At 40.3% G+C, this 24,459-nt stretch overlaps 1 protein-coding gene across 4 annotated transcripts in view; it reads right to left on the reverse strand.

The window, feature by feature from the left end:
• Window positions 1–6,809: 6,809 nt before the first annotated feature.
• Window positions 6,810–24,459, reverse strand: part of LOC109034829 (protein D1) — a 36,186-nt gene continuing 18,536 nt past the window's right edge. For all 4 annotated transcript variants that reach the window (XM_072303908.1, XM_072303910.1, XM_072303909.1 and 1 more), the window contains exon 6: window positions 6,810–9,909. In XM_072303908.1, the coding sequence (XP_072160009.1) occupies window positions 9,636–9,909 (274 nt within the window). In that variant the 3' untranslated portion in view covers window positions 6,810–9,635. The remainder of the gene's footprint in view (window positions 9,910–24,459) is intronic.

Raw genomic sequence — 24,459 nt, forward strand, 5'->3', positions numbered from 1 at the left:
CATCAGCGGTCTGCGTGAAGCGCATAGCGCCTACAAGACTGCATGAATACTTCACGCATTGCGTCAAACAAAGTGCGTTCAGAAGCGCTCGGTGTGAAACGCACGGCGCCTATTCGACTGTAAGAATGCTTCACGCATTGCGTCAAACCCAGTGCGGTCAGTTTGTTCTTTCATAATTTTTTCGTTCACTTCTTAGAAATGGAAGGCCTCGTTCATATAGAGAGAGATTCACGGAACTTAACTTTCGCGCAAAGTTCCGTGAACTTTCGCTGGTAATGTTGATAGGACTTCGCAAAAAATGTGTCCATCATGAGTAAACGCGTCTTATGCACCCCTCCCCGCTGCATGTTCACCAGATAGTTTTTATTGATGTTTCAAAACGAATGAAAAGGGGGCGGCAAAACACATGCGGTCCAGGGGCGGCAAGTAGGTATAATATCTGAAAATTTCAAGGAAAAACATGCATACATGCTGTCACAAATACATGTTTTATCAAGGAAAATTTGGCAACTCTCGAATGTTTATACGGCCGGCGTTCTTCCTTAGCCCAGCAGAATATGAGCCGAACTTTTTTCTCCGTGTACTTTATCATGAAGAAAGCTCCCCTCGCTACGGCAGCAACCACCAAAACCGAATTTACTGGGAAAATAGCGAATAAAATTTTTCCGAAATTTTCAGAATTTTAAATTTTCCGAAATTTAATCTATAATATCTGAAAATTTCAAGGAGAAATATGCATGAATGTTGTCACATTTGCATGTTTTATCAAGGGAAATTCGGCAACTCTTGAATGTTCATGCGGCGTTCTTCCTTAACATGAGCCGAACTTTTTTCTCCTTGTACTTTATCATGAAGAAAGCTCCTCTCGCCGCGGCGGCAGCCGACGTCCTTGGAAGGGTCAGATCGGTCCTCGCGGGTTCGAGCTGGCAACTTTCGGCGAAAAAAGCTTTTGTCGGCGCTGGAGAGGCTTCTTCCGCGCGGCGCTGTCAACGACGGAGTTTTCGCCCGGGCTCCGGCTCCATTGAGGCGTTGGAGTGGCTCTCGCTTTGTGCTCCAATTTATCGCCGTTTTAATTCCAGATCCCGCCCATTGTTCGAGGCCCGCGGTTCGGCAGAGTTTGATTAGAGCAAGGGCAGAGGAAACGTGTCTCCCAACGATGATCGACTCCGTCTTTCCTGTTTCCCCCCTTTCTCCCTTCGTTGTCGTGATTAGCATTATGGAATCCCGCGTTTAGTCGCGCCCGCGGGTTTTGCGTCGTATTTCAGCGATACAGGGTGATCGGTCTCTGCATGTTCTGAGAAGCTGTCGAGGAGCTCATAGGGCCGAATGGACGTATTTTTGCTGAACGGTACCAGAGACACGTGGAAAAGAAGGAGTGTGCTCGTTAGTTGGACGTATTTCTGCCAAACAGAACTATGCTGCCTTGCTAAGGAAAAATGCCGTATGAACATTCGAGAGTTGCCAAATTTCCCTCACTAAAATGTTCATTTTTGGAGAAATTTATGAATATTTTTTCCTGAAATTTTCAGAGACTATGGTTGAGATCGAGAACCAAATTATCTGAAAAATTGGAGGAAAGATATTCATAATTTTACCAGGAAAGCCGTGTTTTATCAAAAGAAATTTGGCAACGCCTGAAGGCTCATACGGCGTTCTTCCTTAGCACGGCAGTATGTGCATCATGACATGAGCCCTGAGACTATTGCTCCCATTTCCCGGCACTAGTTCCGATTTCCGGAGCTTTTGAGATTTTCCTGAATTTTACCGGAACTTTTGAAATTCCCAGAATTTTCCGGATCTCTTCCATTTTCCGGAACTTTCTCGGAACTTTTGGAATAATCTAGGGAATTTCGGAACTATTGACGGTCATCGAGTGGGAGAAAGGGGAACAAATCCGGAACTTTTGACAGGCATGGAATGGGAGCACTGCCTGAGACCCATCTATCTATACTATAAGCTCCGAGACCTCCTACTTTTGCGTAACTTAGTTCCAGCGTTCTGCCGGGCCGATTTTCATGATTTTTGCGCCTATCGACGGGCAATTCTCTCTAAATGAGCACGCTTTATTTAGATTTTCAAAATATGATCCACGTTTTTTTTTTATATTACGTGGTGAAGTTGCAAATTTTTCCAATTAAACAATGTAAATTTATGTTTTTTGTCATTGTTCGTTTAAGCGCTCTACCGGGCGATTTCCATGATTTTTTCGGTTATCGACAAGTGATAGATTCTAGATGAGCTCGCTGTAATCAGATTTAGGAAATAGGACCCAGGTTTTTTTCCAATCACGTTATAAAAGTGAGCGAATTTACAGAATGCCCCGCGCTTGCTGCCGCTATGCGAAGAAGGTTGCGCAGTGGCCAAGGAGGTTGCGCAGTGTGGCTGAATAGCCCGCGCATCAGCTCTACTTATCACATTCGTTCCGATTTCTTCAAGTTGAGCAGTGGCCGAGTCGTCTCAGACGTCGGAAGTGCTCACATGTCTCAAGATGTGGGTTCGATTCCTGACTCCTCAGCTACTTAAATTATGATCTGATTATCGTCATTCGTCTTCTAAAAAAATAATTCTTCTTATAAAAAATCGAATTATTTGAGTCGATTTTGCAACATTGGAATGGAGTTACGTTCCTTAGTACGGGGAACGACGAATCATAGCAACGCCTGATGACTTATATCAGGTTTGAATACCCACTGTTCATGTGTTGCAGGTATTTATTCGCGCCTAAACATAGCGATCAGGCAATGCTGAAATCCTTGCTGCAGTTTGTAGCGTGAGTAGATAACAGACCATAAAAACTTAATTTGAAGATATTATCCGCGCCGAGATAGCGCCTTGGTACGAGAGAGTAACTTTGTGATTAGATCTGACCCAGCAAAGCGTGAAGTTTTAAGTAAGAATTATTGAGGGAGCAGTGTTCCCCGCTCCAAAGGATTTTTTCACAGGTGGTGTGGATTTACGACCTGGCATTGAACCGGGCAATCGCCTCTAAATTGTGTTGGCATCGGAAGAAGTGCATTAACGGCGAATCGGTGTTTTTCCTCTGATAGTAAGCTCTCAAGCCCTCATCTGACCTCCATGAGACTTTACAACTGAAAAATGGCGTAGTTGAAAAAGGTGAATACACAGAAGAGAACAAAATGATGATAAAAATTGAGCTATAAACCAATAAACAAATGCAATATAAATCCACAGGATTGTAAAAGCAAGTATTTGATACAAAATGAAAGGACGACAGACAGATATTTTTGTTTCAATTGCTTGCTTACAGCATTACTGTAGCATCACGTAATTGAATTATATTGCATTTGTTCATTGGCTTATAGCTCGATGTTTACCACCTTCTTCCCCCACATTTGATAGCAGAGTCCGCCAAATTTGGCATTCCAATGTATTTCGGTGGATTGTGAGTCTACGCCTCTCACCATAGCGCCTTCAATTTTGCAGACGCAACGCGGGCATCCATCAAGCACGAATAGTTGTATCTCTGCGCCGTGGTCAGTAACGCACGTCCTTTCCCTTACTCTCTTTCCAGGCTGTGCTGTGTTTGTCCCGTTAGTCTTATCGGTAGTAGTGCTTCAAGGGCTACATGTGAGTAACATAGCGAAGATAAATAGATGTAATTGGCAATAATGTCGTGATAATCTTAAAGACTTCACGGAAAAAATGGATTGCTGATTTTAAAGGAATTAAATGGTGTAAAAATATGTCCGACATGTTTCAAATGTACATTTTACAATAGTGGGAAGCTAATTTAAGCACGGGGGTGGTTAAATTAGCATTTTATTGTAAAATCTGTATTAAAACATTTCGGGCTCTTTTTTTACTACAAATTTTTTAAATCAGCAATTTCATTATTTTCGTGTTTTCGCACCTCTGAAGATCATTTTAACAATATGACGATGTTTTATGTTTTTAAGTGGGATTTAAAGACGACGATGTGCGCTCATCCGAAGATCATCCTCATTTTTTTTCTTTAGCTTAAAATTTTAATCAATGAAAAATACAAATCAATAATTCATCAGTATAAAAAAAACTAGGTGTATCTCCTGAATTTATCAGAGATCCATCCTCAAAACTTGAACCAGTTCCTTGAAAAAAATGTTCTCTCTTTTTTTTCTCGAAAAAATTTCCTTCTCTTGTTTTAAATGTCTAAACTAGTCCTTGCAGCACGCAGCACTTTTCGATGTATAAATTGAAAATTTTCGATTCATATGCCAATGAGAACTAATTTCTAATAATCACCAATATTATTTCCCCGCTCACGCTATGGAATGAGCCACTGATTCAAACGCTCGTCCATCAGACTGCAACATGCTGGATCGGAAAAAAATGAACCGAAACTAATTAATCAGGCATCCCAATCAGCAGAGCCATAAATATAGCGGAACGCTACACTTCTTCAAACTTCAACGTCGCAAAAAATTGCTAATCGAATGGAGTTAAAAGCTTTATTCACGATCAATTTTTTTCCCATGTCAAGGGAATTATAACATGATATCAGCATTGAAGAAAAACCCGCTATGTATGAGGCAAAAAAATTAGGGCCGCATGAAGCAGAAAGGAACCAAATCTCATCAGCCATTGCCAAATTTCATGAAACAATATATATTCTTTTTGCAGGAGAACGTTCAAAACATTCTTTTGAAAATTTCGCGGAAATTGCCTCACATGCACGGAGAAAATTCTCTAAAGTATTCAAAATTATCTACCCTACCTCATTTCCGTGAAAAAAATGAATCGTCCGATGAAATTTGGCAATGGCTGATGTAATTTGGTCCCGCTTTGCTTAATTCGATCCAAATATCATCGTCTCTTTGAAAATTTTTCTTCATTTTTGTTGCCGTTGAAGTGTAAAAGTTACGCAGGACGAGAATGGATTTCAACCGTATGCATTGCGAATTTTGTGGATAACTAACTGATGTCTGATGAAGTTGAACAAATTTAAACCGAGGATATAAATTTAGGCGGTGCATGGAAGACGCAGTTTAGTGCCTCAATGTGAAAATAACTTAAAACGAGCCGACAGTAATGTCCTCAGTGATGTATTTTTCAGTGTCTGGCAAATAACCATCATTTCTCATTCGCTTTGTTTTTTAATATAATGACTAATAAATGTCCTTTTTTCATGAGTTTTCATTTGAATTGGTTAATATCGAAACCACATATCGATGGTGAAATTGTAAAAACGCGTATTTCGGTTGCGATGTTTCAAAGTCTCGGCTCCTATTTTATTAATTTAAAAAGAAAACCGGGTCAAAATCGAGGTTTGAAATTTGTATAGAATATTCTCCACATAGAGAGGGAAGCTCATCGAAGTTTTCAAGGGACGACGTTGAGAAATTTACGATGAGGAATTTGAAGTATGAGAGGAAGTCTGTGCATAGCGCCGCAAACGGAGATACGAATTCCCGCAGCTCTGTCGTCGAAAGTTTATAATCCGAAAAATTTTACAATATGGTAATTTTGTGAACCTTAGGGCTTTAAAAAAATCACTTTGCCCACCAATTTCTACAACAGAAGTCCTCTATTCAAATGCGGGTCTCGGGAACTCCTCCGGATAATGTGAGGCTTTTCTGCCCCTAGAATTGATTTTCTTTAGGTTATTTAAGGGAACGGTTAGTCCCTAAAAATTTTTTAGAAAGAAAAACAAGAATAATTAGAAACTTAAAAAAAAATTAAATATTTAAAACTGCGCAGTGACAGGAACTAACCTAATACCATGAAATTTGGTTCATAATGGCACGACGGTTATTAACGTTGCAGGTTTCTTGTCACATTTCATCTATGCGAAGGTTCACGTTCTTGGATAAAATTTTGCGGACATTTTTTTTTTGGCTCTAAGAAAATGTTTTTTAAAAATGACGCACAACGATGGTAAATCCTCTCTGAACAGATCAAATGGGAGCAAAAATCTTGAAACATTGCAATCGAGATATAATTTTTTCGTTCTTTCATTGTCATTAAGTCACTGATAAATGTTTTCCTAATGATGCATTTTACTTCCTCTTTATTCAGACGCACGTCTGCAAAACGAAGTTATGTGCAACGAGACATGAGCCCTGAGACCAAGAGGAATACATGCATAACAGGGCTCCTGTCGTAATGCACATAGTTCCGTTTGGTAGAAATGCGTCCATTTCAAGTGTACGGACCATGGAGGCACGTTAAATCGCTTTGTCTCTGGAGGAGATATGCAAAGACGATCTGATACATTTTAATTCGATAAAAACCAAAATAAATAAGTAAAGTAAAATGAAAATAAGTAATGAAAACGGAAACAAATGCAGGCGAATACATTATACCTCTGGTCTGCCTTGGTGATCCATTATTCAGCTCACGAACATGAGAAAAGCGAGAAAACGACTTAATGCATTTTTTTTTAAACGATCTTGATGTAGAGACAAAGCAAGATTTTAGTTTTAAGATGTTTTATTTTTCATGAAATTTATTCGCAAAAACACTTGACCATAACTAAACAATTTAAACGAAAGGCAATTTTTAGCATCGTACATTATATACAGAGTCTTTTTTTTTAAATTGTGCAATAAAAAAAAAAAGTTTAACATCATGAATTCCAATGTAACGATATTAGCAGGAGCTCATCTCGAGGGATTTTAAAGAAGAAATCTCACGAACGTATTTATTTAATACCGTGGGATTCCATGATTAGGTATTTAACAAGAGTTGTCATGTGCTGAAATTTAAAATGTGTACAAAAAGAAAATATCGATCCCAACTTTTTCACTGAACGGTGTTAAGCCTTCGATCCTCGAAGTATGCTCAATACGTACATTTTTCAAAAAATGCCCTTTATTTTATTTTATTTTTTTTAGAATAATCTGCGTAACAACTGGGCCCGTTCATTCGTCTTGCTTCAGAAAATTGTCTCAACAGAAGAGATTTTAAAACGTCGAAATTGATGCATATATTTTTCGACTTTTTTCATTTATACATGTACCTATACAAAAAGCATCGTATGGCGTAACTTGTGTTTTATAATCGAGATGCAGCCAGCGTAAATAGTAAACAACATCACTCTTAAAAATCCATCCAGACCTCATTAACGTCGAGAAAATTATACTCGTTCAGTCCTGACTCCTAGTTTTGATCTATGGTGCTTGAAACTCACTTTCTAGAGGGAGATTTCACGACAGTAACAATTAGGGCCTTCCAGAATTTTCTTTCGTCAATTTGAGAGTTGTTTTCAAACTGCGAAACATTCCTGGGGGTAATCATCAATATCGTTGTGATTCATACTTTTTTTCGCAGATTTACGTTACTTCTATAGATAAACCAATTTAATAGTAATTTTCTTGCAAATGCGTTCTTCTCAGGTACAATACTTTGTTTCGTATTTATCCCTTAAAATAAATATGATCTGTGAGAATAATGGAATGAACCACAAGACAAGGTGCAAATTTAAAAAGTATGGTGCGTGTTATCTCATCAAATTTTCACGTTGGATACGACTTTTACAATGAAAATTACTCAGACTAGTTTCTAACGAAGATAATAACATTTTTCGATACATTTATTCTAACTAACCACTCATAGAAAAAAAGAAAAAGAATCTCCAAAATATAAACTAGTATAATAGCAATACTTGTTTAGCAATACTTGTTTAGTACATACAGTATAGCAATTAAATACTTGTTTATATTTTTGAGAGCACACATATTTTCAAAGAACAAAACACTGCTGAAAATTTGCGAGATCATATCACAGAGGAAAAGATTCAGTTTTTATACAGCAAAAATGCGTTGTCACGATTTGTAACACTAGCCAGGAATAAAATCTCAGACTCTCTTGTATTGCGATTTTATTGAGGGCGATTTGATGTATGCTATAGAATCGTAATTTTTTATCCGATAATATTGCAATCAATGTCGACGTCGATAAAAACGCGGTACATTCTCCGATAAAATCGCAACTTATCGTGACCACTGCTATTTGGGAACTTCCTTGACTATAGGTGCCCGTCTGCGGGCTGATTATTGAAATTGACAGGAAAAGCTATTTATAGAAAAAGGAGACATTTGGAGTATAGAGTGATAGAATTGGTTGAAGGTGGTTCCTATGGACCGATGGAGAGAATGATGGACTAACTATAGGGTTCCTCTTGGGTTGCCGTTAGTTCGTCTTTTATCTACCTCCTTTGTCCATTGCAACCACCCGCTTCCACCTTAGTGCGGTGGGTACACAAAAAAGCCGTGGACTTTTTGAATGGAAATTGCCGCTTTCAGGGATCATTCTTATGGTCATTAGAGGTCCTTGTAGGAGGGGAAGCACTCTAGGCTCTGGGGCTCGTGCAGGAACCAAGATGGCGGCCGTTAAAGATGGCGGCCAAGCGTTTTTTCAGCGAGCTATTTCTCGGAAACTACGTGTCCGATTCTCGTTCTCTTGATCTCGTTTTGAAGCTAAAATGCTTCTACAGAAGTCTTTATCATAAATTTTTTCGCCTAAGGCACACGTGAATGGTCATTAGGAAATTTTGAAATTTTGAAATTTTGAAATTTTGAAATTTTGAAATTTTGAAATTTCACCAATAGGATCCTTCCATATAAGAGGCATGGCGTGCTTTGCAATAAATCGATTGATCTGCCATTTAAATCTATGGTGAAGGATTGATAAACAGGGTATTCGAAACGAACACCTTAATATTCGATTCTTTACCATAGCTTCAAACGGGGAAATATCGTTAATCGATCATTCACGCCTCGTCTCTGCTTCACATCCAATTTGTCTTCTTCGACTATAGCTTTGTCTATCAATCTCAGCAATCGGTGGGCTTCATGGTCCCTACAAAAAGCCCCTAGTTCCGCCCATGTTCGCGAATAACCAATTGACTATATCCAGAGCAGTACACAAGAAAAATAGTAACCTATATTTAGTGTTGAAATGGGAAGTAAAACACAAAATGGACGTATTTCTATCAAACGGAACTATGTTCATTGTGACGTGAGCCCTGAAATGCATATATTCTTATGGGTCTCAGGGCTCATGTTTTAATGCACATAGTTCTGTTGGATAGAAATACGTCCAAATGACCCAATGCCTTCAGTTGACTCTGGGGTTCCCCGCAGTCTCCCCATTGTTTTCTGCGCTGAATTCTCCGCAAACTGTACCAAAATCAACACAAAATTAGACCGAGTTTATCAGAAAGGGACCAACCCACATTTTCGAAAAAATTGAGTTTAGGATGGTTTTGAGTTCTACTAGTAGTATATTTCCTCCTGTCAAAAACTCAAAATCGAAGAAAAAAAATTAGTTTGTGAAAAGAGGGGTTAACGTTTATTTTCTACATTGAGTCTTATGGAGTCCCCCTGTCCCTCGGCGACGAGGGGCAATAGAGGAAATGGGGGAGTGCCAACTCCCTGAAGGGCTCTGGGAGGAAAGGGGGCTTTGGCGGCTGGGAGTCGCAGAGCGCCGAAGAGCGCTGTAAAAGCGGCTTCTATGTATGTAGTCTTATGGAATAATAAAACTTCAAACGTGTTTTTCTCAGTTTCAACGTAATGTGGGTAGGTTATTTTCTGATAAACTCGGTCCAATTAGGATTGGTTTCGTGTTTCACCTTCCACTATATTAACCAAAAGTAACACGAAAACACGAATATTTTTATCAGTGTGTTCACTCATTCAGTGTCTTCTCCCATGTTTTTTCTCTTTCTTCGCGTCAGGTTTCGGAGTGCGCTTGGTGGTGGGGGGTGCTTTGGTGGTGAGGTCCTCCGGGAAGGGGAGGTCGGTGAAGTCGTTGACGGAGTCGTTTTTGAAGACCTTGTACTTCCGCCCGTGCCACATCCGCTCGCAGTCGATGAAACCCAGGTTCACCGCCGTCGGTCCGGTCAGGTCGTAGTCCGCCGCGAACTTCCGCGCCGTGAAGTTCAGGTGGTGCCCCCGCTCCACCACTTGCCTGCAGACACAGAAAAAAGGTATACCTTACTCGGTGCAGTGGGTCAGTTGCGCTGGTCACAGAATCATGTCTTGTCGCTCGATTCTTGTAAATTGGCTGTAAATAATAAGATCAGCCCAAACAGCAACTTTTTACGTTTAATATTAACCGAGGTATAGCGCTTTGCACGGAGAAAAAAAACTCGTGCGTGGGACCCGAAGTTTAGGTCATATGGATCTCTGAAGTTTTCAGATTGAGCATCTGAACACTTTAGGTCTAGCTGCCGAAGTTCGGATCATACATCTGAAACTTCAGTTCTTACATCTGAAGTACTTCGGTTCTCACATCTGAAGTACTCCGGTTCTCACATCCAAAGTACTTCGGTTCTCACATCTGAAGTACTTCAGATGTAAGAACTGAAGTTTCAGATGTATGATCCGAACTTCGGCAGCTAGACCTAAAGTGTTCAGATGCTCAATCCGAAAACTTCAGAGATCCATATGACCTAAACTTCGGGTCCCACGCACGAGTTTTTTTCTCCGTGTGGGAGATTCGGATTGTGACGTCATCCACCATGGCACTGTCACCAGGGTGGTATGAAACGTAAGAAATAAATGAAAGATTGGAAATTTCTGTGAAATATTTCATGAAATTTCACGACCTGGAAATATTTCATATTTTCAGGGCTAGAGTATGCAACCCGCACTTAAACACAAAAATGGAAAAGTCCCAATTTTAAATTTGCGAAACATGAAAACGAACTGGTACTTTTCAATATATTTCATAAATATTTCACGTGAAATTTCAAGATTTTATTGATCATGAAATTTTGCCACCCTGACTGTCACCCATGCCCATGGTTTCCTCCACCTTTTTTTCAACAGTCAGGGAAACACACATTTGCACTGGTTATATACTAACTCGGATGAAAGCAAGGTGGAAGAAACCCGGTGTCACTACCGCGGTGGATGACGTCATAGACCGACTTTTTCAAAAGGCGATATATCACTTTGCATGTCCAATCAGATATTTAAACCGATGGAAAAGGATCGATAAACAGGGTGTTCGCAACGAGCACCTTAATAATAAATTCTTCACTCACAGTTTCAAATCGGGAAGTATCGAATCGATCATTCACGCTTCGCCACATTTATCGGGCCAGGAAAACAAATATACCTACGGGAAGTACCCAAACGGTATTGTCGTTTAATAGCACAGACCTGCGAGGACAAAATCTCATCACGCCAAAAGACTTTATGATTGCGAATGCACGAATCGATCATTTTTAGAATTTGCACGAAGACAAAAACAACAAAAAACGTTGTCCTCACCAAAATGGGACGATTGTCCCGGGAAGTAAGACGCGTTTCCTTCCATTAAATCAGTCATTATTTTAAGTTTTATGAAAGTGTGGGTTGCTGTACGTTTCATGCCTCAGTTTAACCGTCTAACCGAGTAGAGTTACTCCTCCTCATTCATCACCCCACCCCACTTGTTGTCACCGACTTACTACGGAAGCTTTTCTTGTTCATCTGATACTTTATCCGATTGAGGCTGTTATTGATTTCCAAGTTTTGTGATTAATCGCAGCAATGTAAAACCTACCTGTTAGCTTCAATTGCAGGGTTTTCTAGAGTTTTCGGGCCCAATTAGCAAGTTAACAAGATCTTACTTAAAATTCTGAGAAGGAGACAAAAATCAATCTCAAAAATGGATTGCATTTTGCAAAAAGGAACCAGGAACGTTGAAATTTCGCTAAGATTGTGCAACTTCTTTTGTCTTTGAAGAAAACACTGATTATCCATGAACAGTTTCTATTTTAATCGCTAAAAACTGTAAAATTAGGACAAAAATTACCATGTAAATTCATATTTTTTCAGGGTTTCAATAGTTTTATTGCAATGAATGAAGTTGCACAATCTCAGCAACATTGCAATGCTCCTGGTTCCTATTTGCAAAATGCAATCCAAATATAAACATGTATGCATAAAAGTCGTATTTTAAAAAGTATAACCACACCAAAGATTGAAGTCAACATTGAATTAAACAAAAGTGATAAATGAACACTTTAATTATAGTGACGTTTTACGCATGATTCATGTCAAATGAAGAACATCTCGCTACAGAACTTGATTTGAAGAATTATTGCCCTTGCATGTTGATTTGCGAAATTTTTTAATAACTTTCCCTCATGTTTCCAGAATGTTGGCTTTCCAGTTAAAATACGACATGTCATTTCTATTAATCACCTTATATGTTTCGCGAAAATCATCCGGTATTATGGAAATGACGTCGACCTCAGTATTTTTTTATGATCGTGTATTTGTGAATAGAGATTGCCAAATTGTCTATAAGGATGTGGAAATAGAGATGCGCCCGTAGGTCAGAGGAGCGATGAAGTTTGTCCTTGGAGGACGTTTCAAGGAAACAAAATTTGTCTTCCGTGGACAATTTATTTATATTAAGGCGAACACTAGGCCCCACAGAGTCCCGTAGATCGTAGAAAATTGGCGGAGACTACGCAGAAGGGGGTTGTTCTTCGATCCAACCCGATAAAACTCGTCCTACTGACATTTTAGTTTTAGTTCCACCCCCATGGATGATTTCAAACCTCTGTTCGACAGATAATTAGCTGAGATTAGCTTTCTGGGTGTGCATGAAGTCCCGGCGCGACTGATTTGCGAATGACGGCACATCTTGTTTGCCGGAGACTTAAACGCACCCGAACGGCTGAAAACAACGAGATGCAGTTTTAATGTCCACCTTTCCGAGCGCCCTGCGCCGTAGACGAAGACAAACAAAACGAGCGTTAAATTCGAAGCCTCGAAATAGCAGCTTATAGCGGGCATTGAAATGCCCGCAGCTCTTCAACGACCTTCATTAGACGCCGTGCCAGCGAGCACATGCACATGCACTGCACACCGGTGAACTTTTGGTATGCACAACCCGTCGCACCCAAGGTCTCCGTTTTCGGCGCGACTGTAAGAGAGACGGTACTTATTGCCGCCTTGCCGTTTTCCTGCGGCTGATTATCATGTCGCAATTTCTTACTTTGTAGTGAAGGAGTACTTACGTGCGCTGTAACTCGCTCACTTTCTGAAGGTGTTTAAATTACGCGATATAAAAAGAATAATTAGATTGAGCGCTGTAAGTGTCAATTATGAGTTAACGAACACCACTTATGAGTAGGACCGTCCTCATAATCGTTCCTTACACAGCTCTTTCCCTTAGAAGGCTCCACACAGATTTCCACTGACTTTCGAAATTGTGCCTCTACCGTTTACACCCAAAAAGAGGCCAGAGGGGCTTCAGGACCATGAAGATCAGATTCCTAGGGGTCGATTACCAGGGAAACCATCATTTCCCGTAGAATCTACTTCAATTTTTGACCAATACAATGGGAGATTATAGAGGGGGCCACCGTTGCCCTCTTTAAGGGGTCATTTTTGGGCGTAAAGTGGTCCAATTTTGGATTTTTAGAGGTCAATTTCACGAGAAATTTTCCGTACTTTTCAATTTTAATGCAATCGAATCGCAATTCTATCGAGAACCCCAAATATAGGAATCGTAACTCCCTTTTACCCCTCCCTCCCAAGGGGGGTTGGGGGGATTTCGGGACCATGAAATTCGGATTCCTCGGGGTAGATTCCCTATTCAACCCCGCGGTTCCCGACTTCGTGCGACCTAAACAAACCGAGAAAAAGGCCTGGTGCGGGTGGTCGGGAACACCCCGTTTAGGAAGTGAAACACAAACAAACACAAATTTTGTGTTGATTCAAGTACAGTTTGCGGTGAATTTAGCGCAGAAAAAAATGGAGGGCCGGGGAAAATGCATTTTTCCAAGGGTGACGTGGGTTTTGACCATTCGTTCTTTATTATATCTCTTGAAAAAAAACCAGCTGGCATTTTCACTTGAAATTGTCAACCGAGGGTTATAGTTAATTTTTGTCTTTGACAAGAAAAAATACTCTTGATTCAGTCGGATTTTTGCTTGAGTCTAAAGGAAATCCGCTTCAATTAAGAGGCTTGGCCCTTGATTCAAGCGAAAATCTGATTGAATTAAGAATATTATTCCTTGACAAATTGTTTAAAAGTCTGGACTTAGGCTCCAAGAGACGTTTTTCCAGGGTACGGCCCTTACTTATTGGACCATCACATAGTTTTCAAGCGGCTCATTATCATGTCGGAATTTATTTTACTGTAGTGAGGGGCCATGTGAGCTCCAATTCGTTCACTTTCTGAATGTGTTAAAAATACACGACCAAAAAAAGAATACTTAGGTCGACGTCACTTTCATCACACCGGATGATTTTCGCGAAATATACAGGGTGATTAAAGCGAAATAACATGTCAACTTTTAACTGGAAATATCCAGAATTCTGGAAACTCGAGGAGAGAGTTATTAAAAATGTTCGCAAGTCAACATGTAAGTGCAATTATTCTCCAAATCTAGCTCTATAGCTGAGATGTTATTTGTTTAACATGAATCATGCGTAAAACGTCACTATAGTTAAAAGTGTTAATTTATCACTTTGTTTAAATCAATGTTGACTTGGGCTGTATTTCCTTTGGTTACTAACTTTAGTGGACTTTAGCTTCGCCATCGCGCTAACTTCTGGATACCTGAAAACGGGAGCGGGAAATCAAGTTCGCCTTCAACTCGATGGACGCAATTTGAGCGGCTCAGGAGTTGATATAATTGTATCACGCACTTTGATTTAGCGCAATGTTCAAAAGGCGAGTGACTTCAATCGTAATGGACCACTAGACAAGGTACGAATTACAGCATTCTGATACATGTTTCTTCACCAAAATTTCACGTAAAACACGATGCGCACAACGAAAATTACCGAAATCAACTCCTTACAAAGATACTTAATGATTCTTGGTGCGTGAATTCAAACCATCCGCTCATGAAAACTCACTGCTCTACGTGATTCACATCGCGCGCTAAACGTTATCATGACAGTCTCTGCGATATAAAAATCTGGCAACCTCAATCTTGACGCTTTGGCTCAGTTATAGCAAATTGCTAATAGTTTGAACAACACATGGTGGGAAATGAACATTGCTCGATTAAGAAGCTTGCTGAAACCGTTGTAGTGCGCGATTTGACTCACGTAGAGCTTTGAGTTTCTTGTGAGCGGGCAGTGCAAATTCCTTGTAACCAATGTGAAATAATAACGTTAATATCTTCGTAAGGAGTTAGTTTCAGTAATTTTCGTTGCACGAATCGTGTTCTATGTGAAATTCTGGTTAAGAAATATACAGGGTGTCCCAAAAGTCCGTACCCCCCCCCCCCCCTCGTAACTTTTGAACGGTTGAAGATAGAAAAACGAAACTTTGGGAATGTTTCTATCTTAAAGGAGACCATCTTCTAGGGGGGTCAAAATTTTTGTCCCCCCAACTTTTTTTTTTTCAAATGGTAACCCCTATCTTGTGATACCTCATTCAAAAGAGCATAAAAAACTAAGAATTTTGGCGCAAACCGCAAATCAATATCTTATTTTTTGACCGAGTTATGATAGGTCAAAGGTCAACTTTGACCTATTTTCAAAAAATCATATCTCCGGTTCAAATTATCGTAATGAAAAAAATAAAACGGGAAAATTTACCAAATTGTAAGCACTTTCAAGTAAAAATCACAGAAATTACTTCAAACTAATTTTAAGGGGGGTTTCGGACCCCCAAATACGTCATTTTAAAGGTCATACGATATTCTCACGAAATGAGCCAATTTTCCCTTACTTTTCCTTAACATTATCTTAGAAAGTTCAAAATCAGTTCAACATTGCGTTTTCAAGTCCCCAAACGAACAAAGTTTTTTTAAAAAATGAAATTTAAATGGTTGAATTAAATCACCTTAAATTTCGTTTTTTGAACTTCGCCAAAACTTTAGGGACTTGAAAACGCAATGTTGAACTGATTTTGAACTTTCTAAGATAATGTTAAGGAAAAGTAAGGGAAAATTGGCTCATTTCGTGAGAATATCGTATGACCTTTAAAATGACGTATTTGGGGGTCCGAAACCCCCCTTAAAATTAGTTTGAAGTAATTTCTGTGATTTTTACTTGAAAGTGCTTACAATTTGGTAAATTTTCCCGTTTTATTTTTTTCATTACGATAATTTGAACCGGAGATATGATTTTTTGAAAATAGGTCAAAGTTGACCTTTGACCTATCATAACTCGGTCAAAAATTAAGATATTGATTTGCGGTTTGCGCCAAAATTCTTAGTTTTTTATGCTCTTTCGAATGAGGTATCACAAGATAGGGGTTACCATTTGAAAAAAAAAGTTGGGGGCCCCCGAGCCCCCCTGGAAGATGGTCTCCTTTAAGATAGAAACATTCCCAAAGTTTCGTTTTTCTATCTTCAACCGTTCAAAAGTTACGAGGGGGGGGGGGGTACGGACTTTTGGGACACCCTGTATATTTCTTAACCAGAATTTCACATAGAACACGATTCGTGCAACGAAAATTACTGAAACTAACTCCTTACGAAGATATTAACGTTATTATTTCACATTGGTTACAAGGAATTTGCACTGCCCGCTCACAAGAAACTCAAAGCTCTACGTGAGTCAAATCGCGCACTACAACGGTTTCAGCAAGCTTCTTAATCGAGCAATGTTCATTTCCCACCATGTGTTGTTCAAACTATTAGCAATTTGCTATAACTGAGCCAAAGCGTCAAGATTGAGGTTGCCAGATTTTTATATCGCAGAGACTGTCATGATAACGTTAAGCGCGCGATGTGAATCACGTAGAGCAGTGAGTTTTCATGAGCGGATGGTTTGAATTCACGCACCAAGAATCATTAAGTATCTTTGTAAGGAGTTGATTTCGGTAATTTTCGTTGTGCGCATCGTGTTTTACGTGAAATTTTGGTGAAGAAACATGTATCAGAATGCTGTAATTCGTACCTTGTCTAGTGGTCCATTACGATTGAAGTCACTCGCCTTTTGAACATTGCGCTAAATCAAAGTGCGTGATACAATTATATCAACTCCTGAGCCGCTCAAATTGCGTCCATCGAGTTGAAGGCGAACTTGATTTCCCGCTCCCGTTTTCAGGTATCCAGAAGTTAGCGCGATGGCGAAGCTAAAGTCCACTAAAGTTAGTAACCAAAGGAAATACAGCCCAAGTCAACATTGATTTAAACAAAGTGATAAATTAACACTTTTAACTATAGTGACGTTTTACGCATGATTCATGTTAAATAAAGAACATCTCAGCTATAGAGCTAGATTTGGAGAATAATTACACTTACATGTTGACTTGCGAACATTTTTAATAACTCTCTCCTCGAGCTTCCAGAATTCTGGATATTTCCAGTTAAAATTTGACATGTTATTTCGCTTTAATCACCCTGTATATTTCGCGAAAATCATCCGGTGTGATGAAAGTGACGTCGACCTAAGTATTCTTTTTTTGGTCGTGTATTTTTAACACATTCAGAAAGTGAACGAATTGGAGCTCACATGGCCCCTCACTACAGTAAAATAAATTCCGACATGATAATGAGCCGCTTGAAAACTATGTGATGGTCCAATAATTAAGGGCCGTACCCTGGAAAAACGTCTCTTGGAGCCTAAGTCCAGACTTTTAAACAATTTGTCAAGGAATAATATTCTTAATTCAATCAGATTTTCGCTTGAATCAAGGGCCAAGCCTCTTAATTGAAGCGGATTTCCTTTAGACTCAAGCAAAAATCCGACTGAATCAAGAGTATTTTTTCTTGTCAAAGACAAAAAATAACTATAACCCTCGGTTGACAATTTCAAGTGAAAATGCCAGCTGGTTTTTTTTCAAGAGATATAATAAAGAACGAATGGTCAAAACCCACGTCACCCTTGGAAAAATGCATTTTCCCCGGCCCTCCATTTTTTTCTGCCCCCCCTAAATTTTCCCGTTTTATTTTTTTCATTACGATAATTTGAACCGAAGATATGATTTTTTGAAAAAAGGTCAAAGTTGACCTTTGACCTATCATAACTCCGTCAAAAATTAAGATATTGATTTGCGGTTTGCGCCAAAATTCTTAGTTTTTTATACTCTTTCGAATGAGGTATCACAAGATAGGGGTTACCATTTGAAAAAAAAAAGTTGGGGGCCCCCGAGCCCCCCCCTGAGGGGGGGACAAAAATTTTGACCCCCCTAGAAGATGGTCTCCTTTAAGATAGAAACATTCCCAAAGTTTCGTTTTTCTATCGTCAACCGTTCAAAAGTTACGAGGGGGTACGGACTTTTGGGACACCCTGTATATCAGAATGCTTAAATTCGTACCTTGTCTAGTGGTCCATTTTCCGGCCTCCCGCTAGAGACAGAATAGCTGATAACTGGAGTGGGAAAAAGTTCGCCTTCATTGATACCACAATATAACAAGAACGGCGAAATTTTTTCTTCAACTTGTGAAAGCGCCAATTCGCTGATAAGCAGTATTGTTCCTTGGAGTGACGAAGATCTAATTTTTTGTCGCTCCAGTAACCGCGAGTTTCAGTACTAAAAAGAAATATCTATCTATTTGAGACAAAACGATTGTTTCTGCGCTTTTATGACACAGGCGGATCCGAACACTTATTCGAACGGTGGCGGGGGTGGAAGGGGGAGGGGGTTCTGGGGCTTTCTCCAGAAAATTTTCGAGGTTTTAAATCCTATATGCAGTTTGAATCAATTTCGTCCTGAATAATTACTAAATATAATTTAACTAAATTTCGTCATTATATTTATCAAATATAAGCGTCATTTCCTCCTCCTTCCCTCTCTTTCCCCTCTTTCTCCTCTCTCCTCTCTTTCCTCCTCTTTCCCCTCTTTCCCCTCTTTCCCCTCTTTCCCCCTCTTTCCCCCTCTTTCCTGCTCTTTCCTCCTCTTTCCTCCTCTTTCCTCCTCTTTCCTGCTCTTTTCTCTTCTTTCCCTCCCTTTCCCCTTTCCTCCGCTCCTTCTTTTTTTCTTCCTCCTTTTATTGGGCGAACGGGGGGGGGGGGGACGCTCCATGCGCCCTCCCCCGGATCCGCCAATGTTTTATGAGCTTTTGAAAAATTGAATTAGTTTAGTTTTGATTCTACAAGTACAGTCGTTCTACACGCCTCGTTCAATCGCTCATTTTACCATCGGTTCTTCCTCACTTCACTAACCGTTGCTCTTCAGCGGTAATAAGGAAACTTTCGGGGCGAGCCTGCCGACCTGCGAAATCGCGTTTTCAGTCCACGTGAGCGCGAAAATCCCGCGGGAATCGCCGTGGGGCACACGTGGCTCGCTTCGCAACGGTTGCCTAGACGCGCGACTAAGAGTGGTCGGCCGCTCGGCGCTCTGGGCCAAGGTCGGGCGTCGCCGTACGGCTCAAAACAAGTTGTTGCTGCGGTTTTTTTTTAAAAATAAATCCTCGAACGCGTTAATTCCTCGCAAATTTGCGCGATGCCCAAATACTTAGGTGTAGATGTTCGTTCGTTGGGGAATATGAGGGGAAATCTCCGCTGTCGGCAGTACGGTGCCCCCTATTTTTGCCCCTTCGATAATGAATACGAAATTAGACGAAAATTTTCCGTTGGAAAAGTTGGAGTGTCGGTTGCGTTGGTTTGAACTTATGCGGAGGGCGCAACTAGAGTACCTATATTAAGAGAGTGGCCACTGGGCCCGATGGAGAGGCTTAGGACCCAAAAATGGCGGTGCTTTGTTTTGGTTTTTGAGGATGGGAGGGGGGTCATTGCCAACTTTTGACGATTGTCACCAACCGCATTGCTGCCAACCTTACTACATCTAAGACAATTTTTCTCGAAAACTGCACACGATTAACCGTAAAAATATGTAAAGTCGCAATAGTGCATGTGGGTAAATTTCTCTTTACAATAAGCAAAGAAAACTTCATCTTGAGTCATTTTGCATTACACTAACTTATGACGTTCGCCATTTTTGGGTCCTAGTGGCTCCATTCAGCCTAAGATGGCCAAGCCAATCAGAGGTGGTAACACCAGTGGCCATACTCCCTTAATATAGGTACTCTAGGCACAACATGGCTGGATTTGGATTTTGAACTCATAGTCGTCGTCGTCGTCTGTGGTGCGGGTTCCCTAAAATGTGTTCCTCGCCTAGAATCGATTTCTTTAACATTTCGCTGTATGTATGCTAAAAAGAACGATATTGCTCGGAAACCCGATGCACATATTTGATTTTAGTGAATGTATCGCTAGACTAGCAAAGAATGTACAGCAAGCTCTAATACACATTTTCTCGAACAATTCCCAGAGCACTTTGAAAGTATTGAGAATGTTCACTGAAAAATGAAAAAAAAAATATTATATAGGTCACATTTGAATCGGCAAATTATCAAACCCGAACTTCCCGCTTCCGAGAAAACCAAAATTACTGTAACTTAATTCGACCATTCAGGAACTACTTACGTATTTGGCAAAAAACTAAATAGTTTCATGAAAATCTCCTCTTTTTTTCTGGACCACACCATCTCCCCGTACGAATCAAAGTAGAAATTCAGAACTCTAGGGAAATTATATTTCAGAGTGATGCAGTGTTGATAGCTGAGAATCCAATTTGACTGCATTTTTATGCTAAGGAAGAATACCGCATTTGTCTTCAGACGTTGCCATATTTTCTACTATAATAACCGAATTTCCTGAGGAAATTGTGAATATTTTTCTTCGAATTTTCAGACAATTTTGTCCGTAGTCAAATCTGAAATATCTGAAAATTTCTAGGAAAAATATGCATGACTTCCCCCAAAAATACACGTTTTATGCTGAACAATTTAGTAACTCTCGAGTATTCATACGTCGTTTTTCAGACTTCGTTTTTTTATCCTGGCAAGTGGAAAGTTCTAACTTCTGAACACAAGAAACGGTAATTCGTCACTGCGAGGTCGATAATTTTAGATATACTTAATGCATCAACAGCCGTGTTCTCCATGATTGTGATGAGAAATCATGTATTTTGATGTTTCATTTTTCACCTTGTCCAGCGGTCCATTGGCACTGTCAAAGGCTGTCGACCTGATGAGCTTTGAGAGCCAACATTTGACATCGTCCTCCAACGTTTTCTGTCCGCGTTCCAGTTCAATGGCTCTCAGGTGATCAAAGGTAGTGCTCATTGATGCGTCAAACAAGGCTATAAGCAGTATAAGCCACTTTGAGCTGCGTGGCCGGTAATTCATCTGATATAATCCCTTTTGATCTTATGAGAACGTCTTTCTATCGGTCGAGAAGCGCTGTATTTTTAGCCATACTGCCAGGCTAAGGAATAACGCCGTATGAACATTCGAGATTTGCCAAATTTCTCTCGATAAAATGTTATACTTTGAGAAAAGTTATGATTATTTTTCCGAGAAATTTTCAAGAACTTTAGGTAAAATTGCGAACAAAAGTATCTGAAAAATTGGAAGAAGAGTATTTACAAATTTCCCCGAAAATTCGTGATTTACCAACGGAAATTTGGCAACGCTTGAAGGTTCATACGGCGTTTCTCCTTAGCACGTCAGCATAGTACGCTTCTCAACATGTAGCTAGACGGCTAACAAGACTGCCATCCATGCACGGAAAAATTTCCATTCTTGAAAGTAAAAATTTCCACCATTGCCAGGAAAGTTTTTCTTTTTTCTGTGATAATAAAATATGTAGGTGCTTAGGTGCCTGACCACGGATTGAGGCTGATCAATTTACGCCAATGTAAGCAGGCTCATTTAAAGTGGGATACCGAGTAAACGGAGTTTTACTCCATCCGAATCAATAAATCCAAAAGGTCTGTAACCAGACAGCAAGTGGATCTTCAACTTCGGCGCGATGCTTGCTTTTTCAGTTTATGATCGACACACTTCAGCGTTCTCGAGATTATTGTTTTTATAAAAAAACTAAAGTAGGAGTCTTTAGATTTATCATGGAGGTGTGTTTATACAAGAAGTCTTTAAATGTATGTGTACGCATGAAGCCGCTTTCATAGCGCTCCCTGGCGCTCTACGACACCTAGCCGCCAGAGTCCTCTGTCCTCTCAAAGCCCTTCAGGGAGTTGGCAAACCCTCATTTCTTCTAAAAACCCCTGTCGCCACCCTTTCACTGGGCGTCCCCTTCGTCTCCTCGCAGGAGGAACCCAATCAAACAACTTCTCTTGCAGCCTTTCGTCCGTCATTCTATTGACATGACCATACCAGACAAGCTGTCTGCTCATGACGTCGAATATGATGTCATTTTCGACTCCCATGATCTGAGGCATTCTTTCATTGCGGACCCGACCTAAAGAACCCATTGGAACCAACTTGCGCATCATGTAATTGACCAATTGACCAATTGCTTCCGGAATGCACTAGGATGATCCAGAAAAAAATTAATGTCTCGGATTTTCGGAAAAATTTCGGGTCGATTCGTTAATATTATGAGAGCGCGCACGCCTTTTTTGAGATGAAAATCGAGATTTTTCAAATTTTCAGCACCGGAGAATCTAGATTTTTGTCGTACGCACTCTCTTAAAATTATCGGATTGACCCGAAATTTTTCTCAGCTCTTTTCTTGTCGCCTACCTTCCAAATTTTCTACTGGGAACCAAAATCCGAGATCCAAAATTTTTCTCTGAATCACTCAAGGAATGCACTTTGCCAAAACTAAGGAACCATCTGAAAGTCCAACCTAGTCCAGTGGTCCGATTTGAGAATCAGTGTGTTAAAAGACAGTAACATTCTTACGTCACACCTCGACGGCTTGGCGCTAGGTTAATGATTCGAAGCGTCTGCTTCCACCGTGTATACGGATCCGATCCATGACTCATTCACTCATACACGCGAATCGGATGCCGATGCAAATGATTACATAAGTTTGGTTCATTGCTCTTCGTCCGTCCGGAGTTCGGTGGTTTAATGTCTTTCCGGTTACATAAGTGTCTCGAGTTCGTCACCCTGATTCTGTTTGTTTGTTTACGTTTGCAGCCAGACGTCTTTTTATTTTGGCTCCCACGGCAACGGATGGGAGTGCAGCGACTGTTGCCAGTTTTAAATGAAAAATCTTGGCGCGCTTTTCCTGAGGGGTTTAGGGGGGAGGGGGCGACCTATCTGACCATGTGACAGGATCATACTAAAAAGGCTCTTTTTAGGGGAGGTACAGGAGGGGACTCTGGACTGGTTTTGAGACTGGGAGGTCACAAACCTTGGCCCGCAGGCAGGAACGGACTGGCCGGGGGGTCCGGGGGGTCCGGGGGGTCCGGGGGGTCCGGGGGGTCCGGGGGCCCTCCCCTGGAAAATTTTTGAAATTGCGCCCTCCCAGAGTTAATTTTAGACTATTTTAGACCCATATTACAAAATTTATGGTCCAAAAAAGACCAGAAATGCTAGCTGTAGAGAGAGGGGGAAGGGGTATATAATCAGTATTATGTTACACTGGATGAAAAAACGAAAGCACTTGTATTTGGAATTTTTCATGCAGTATTTATATTTGATCTTTATTTTCCTCTTCCAACAAAAACCTTGTACCAAAGTTAAATTGGTATACAGAAGGTACAGAGAGTCAATCAAGTATAGTTTTGACTCAATGTTCTCTTTGAGTTAGGAAAAAGGCCCCTTTAAGGACTTAGAATGGCATAAAAAGACTCCTTCAAGGCCTTTTCGGGTCGAAAATAAAGGGCCCTGTTCTCTTGGGGCCTTTTATGGAGGACAACTCGAACTGCGAAGCGGCAAGATAGGGCCCTAGAAATCAGCCAAAAGGGGCGATCGCCCCCTCGCCACCCCGGCCTGTCCGCCCCTGCCCGCAGAGGCCCTTACAGAAAGTGCAACGATCGGTGCCGATTTTCAGGGAAAAACACTGACTTGGTATTTCTGAAACTTAAAGGCGTTCCCTAAATAATGGATTTTCAGACGGTTTATGGGAGTTTTTTTCTTGCAAAAGACGCACATCTATTTATAAAGTAGCCGTTAAAGGAAATTTTCAGAGGAGGGTTGACTAGAACTCTATGGAAAAGTTTTCATTCAGATCCACTTATACGTTTGAGCATTATTTTATGACATGCCTTTTCAAGCTTTTAATTGCTGTCAAATATTAAAGCGCAGTTATGACTTATTCACTCCGGATGTTGGTACGTTCATTCTATCTGAACGTCAGAACCATAAAATGATCTAAAAATGGCGCGCACTAACTTTTACTCACACTCGAATTGATCGTATTTTCCTGTTATTTTAAGAGCAGATATCAATTTTACCGCGAGTAGTTTAAAAACAAGTTCAGTTCCTGAACTCAACTACCTAGTTACTTTTGGCTGAGAGCCATTTTTTTTTAAACGCACCGCGCCCGACTGCCGGATAGGTTCTGACAAAAAATACGAACTAACGCTCCCATTCTTAAAATTTCATTATCATATTTTTTCAGCAGATGTCAGATCCACAGAAAACTCTAACGATTTTCTAAATCTCTGCCTTCGGTCACCTTTCCTTCATATTTTCCTGTTGAAAAATATTGAATTTTGATTGAAATCGAAAAATGGTATCTCCGATTGAAATATTGCAAATTTTTGCACATGAGTCATTTTTCTTGTTAAAACAGCACCAAGGGACTATTTCTTTGAACGTTTTCTAAGTAATGTTGTCATTCA

This window comes from Bemisia tabaci, chromosome 9, assembly GCF_918797505.1.
Source record: "Bemisia tabaci chromosome 9, PGI_BMITA_v3".
NCBI classification, from domain to species: Eukaryota; Metazoa; Arthropoda; class Insecta; order Hemiptera; family Aleyrodidae; genus Bemisia; species Bemisia tabaci.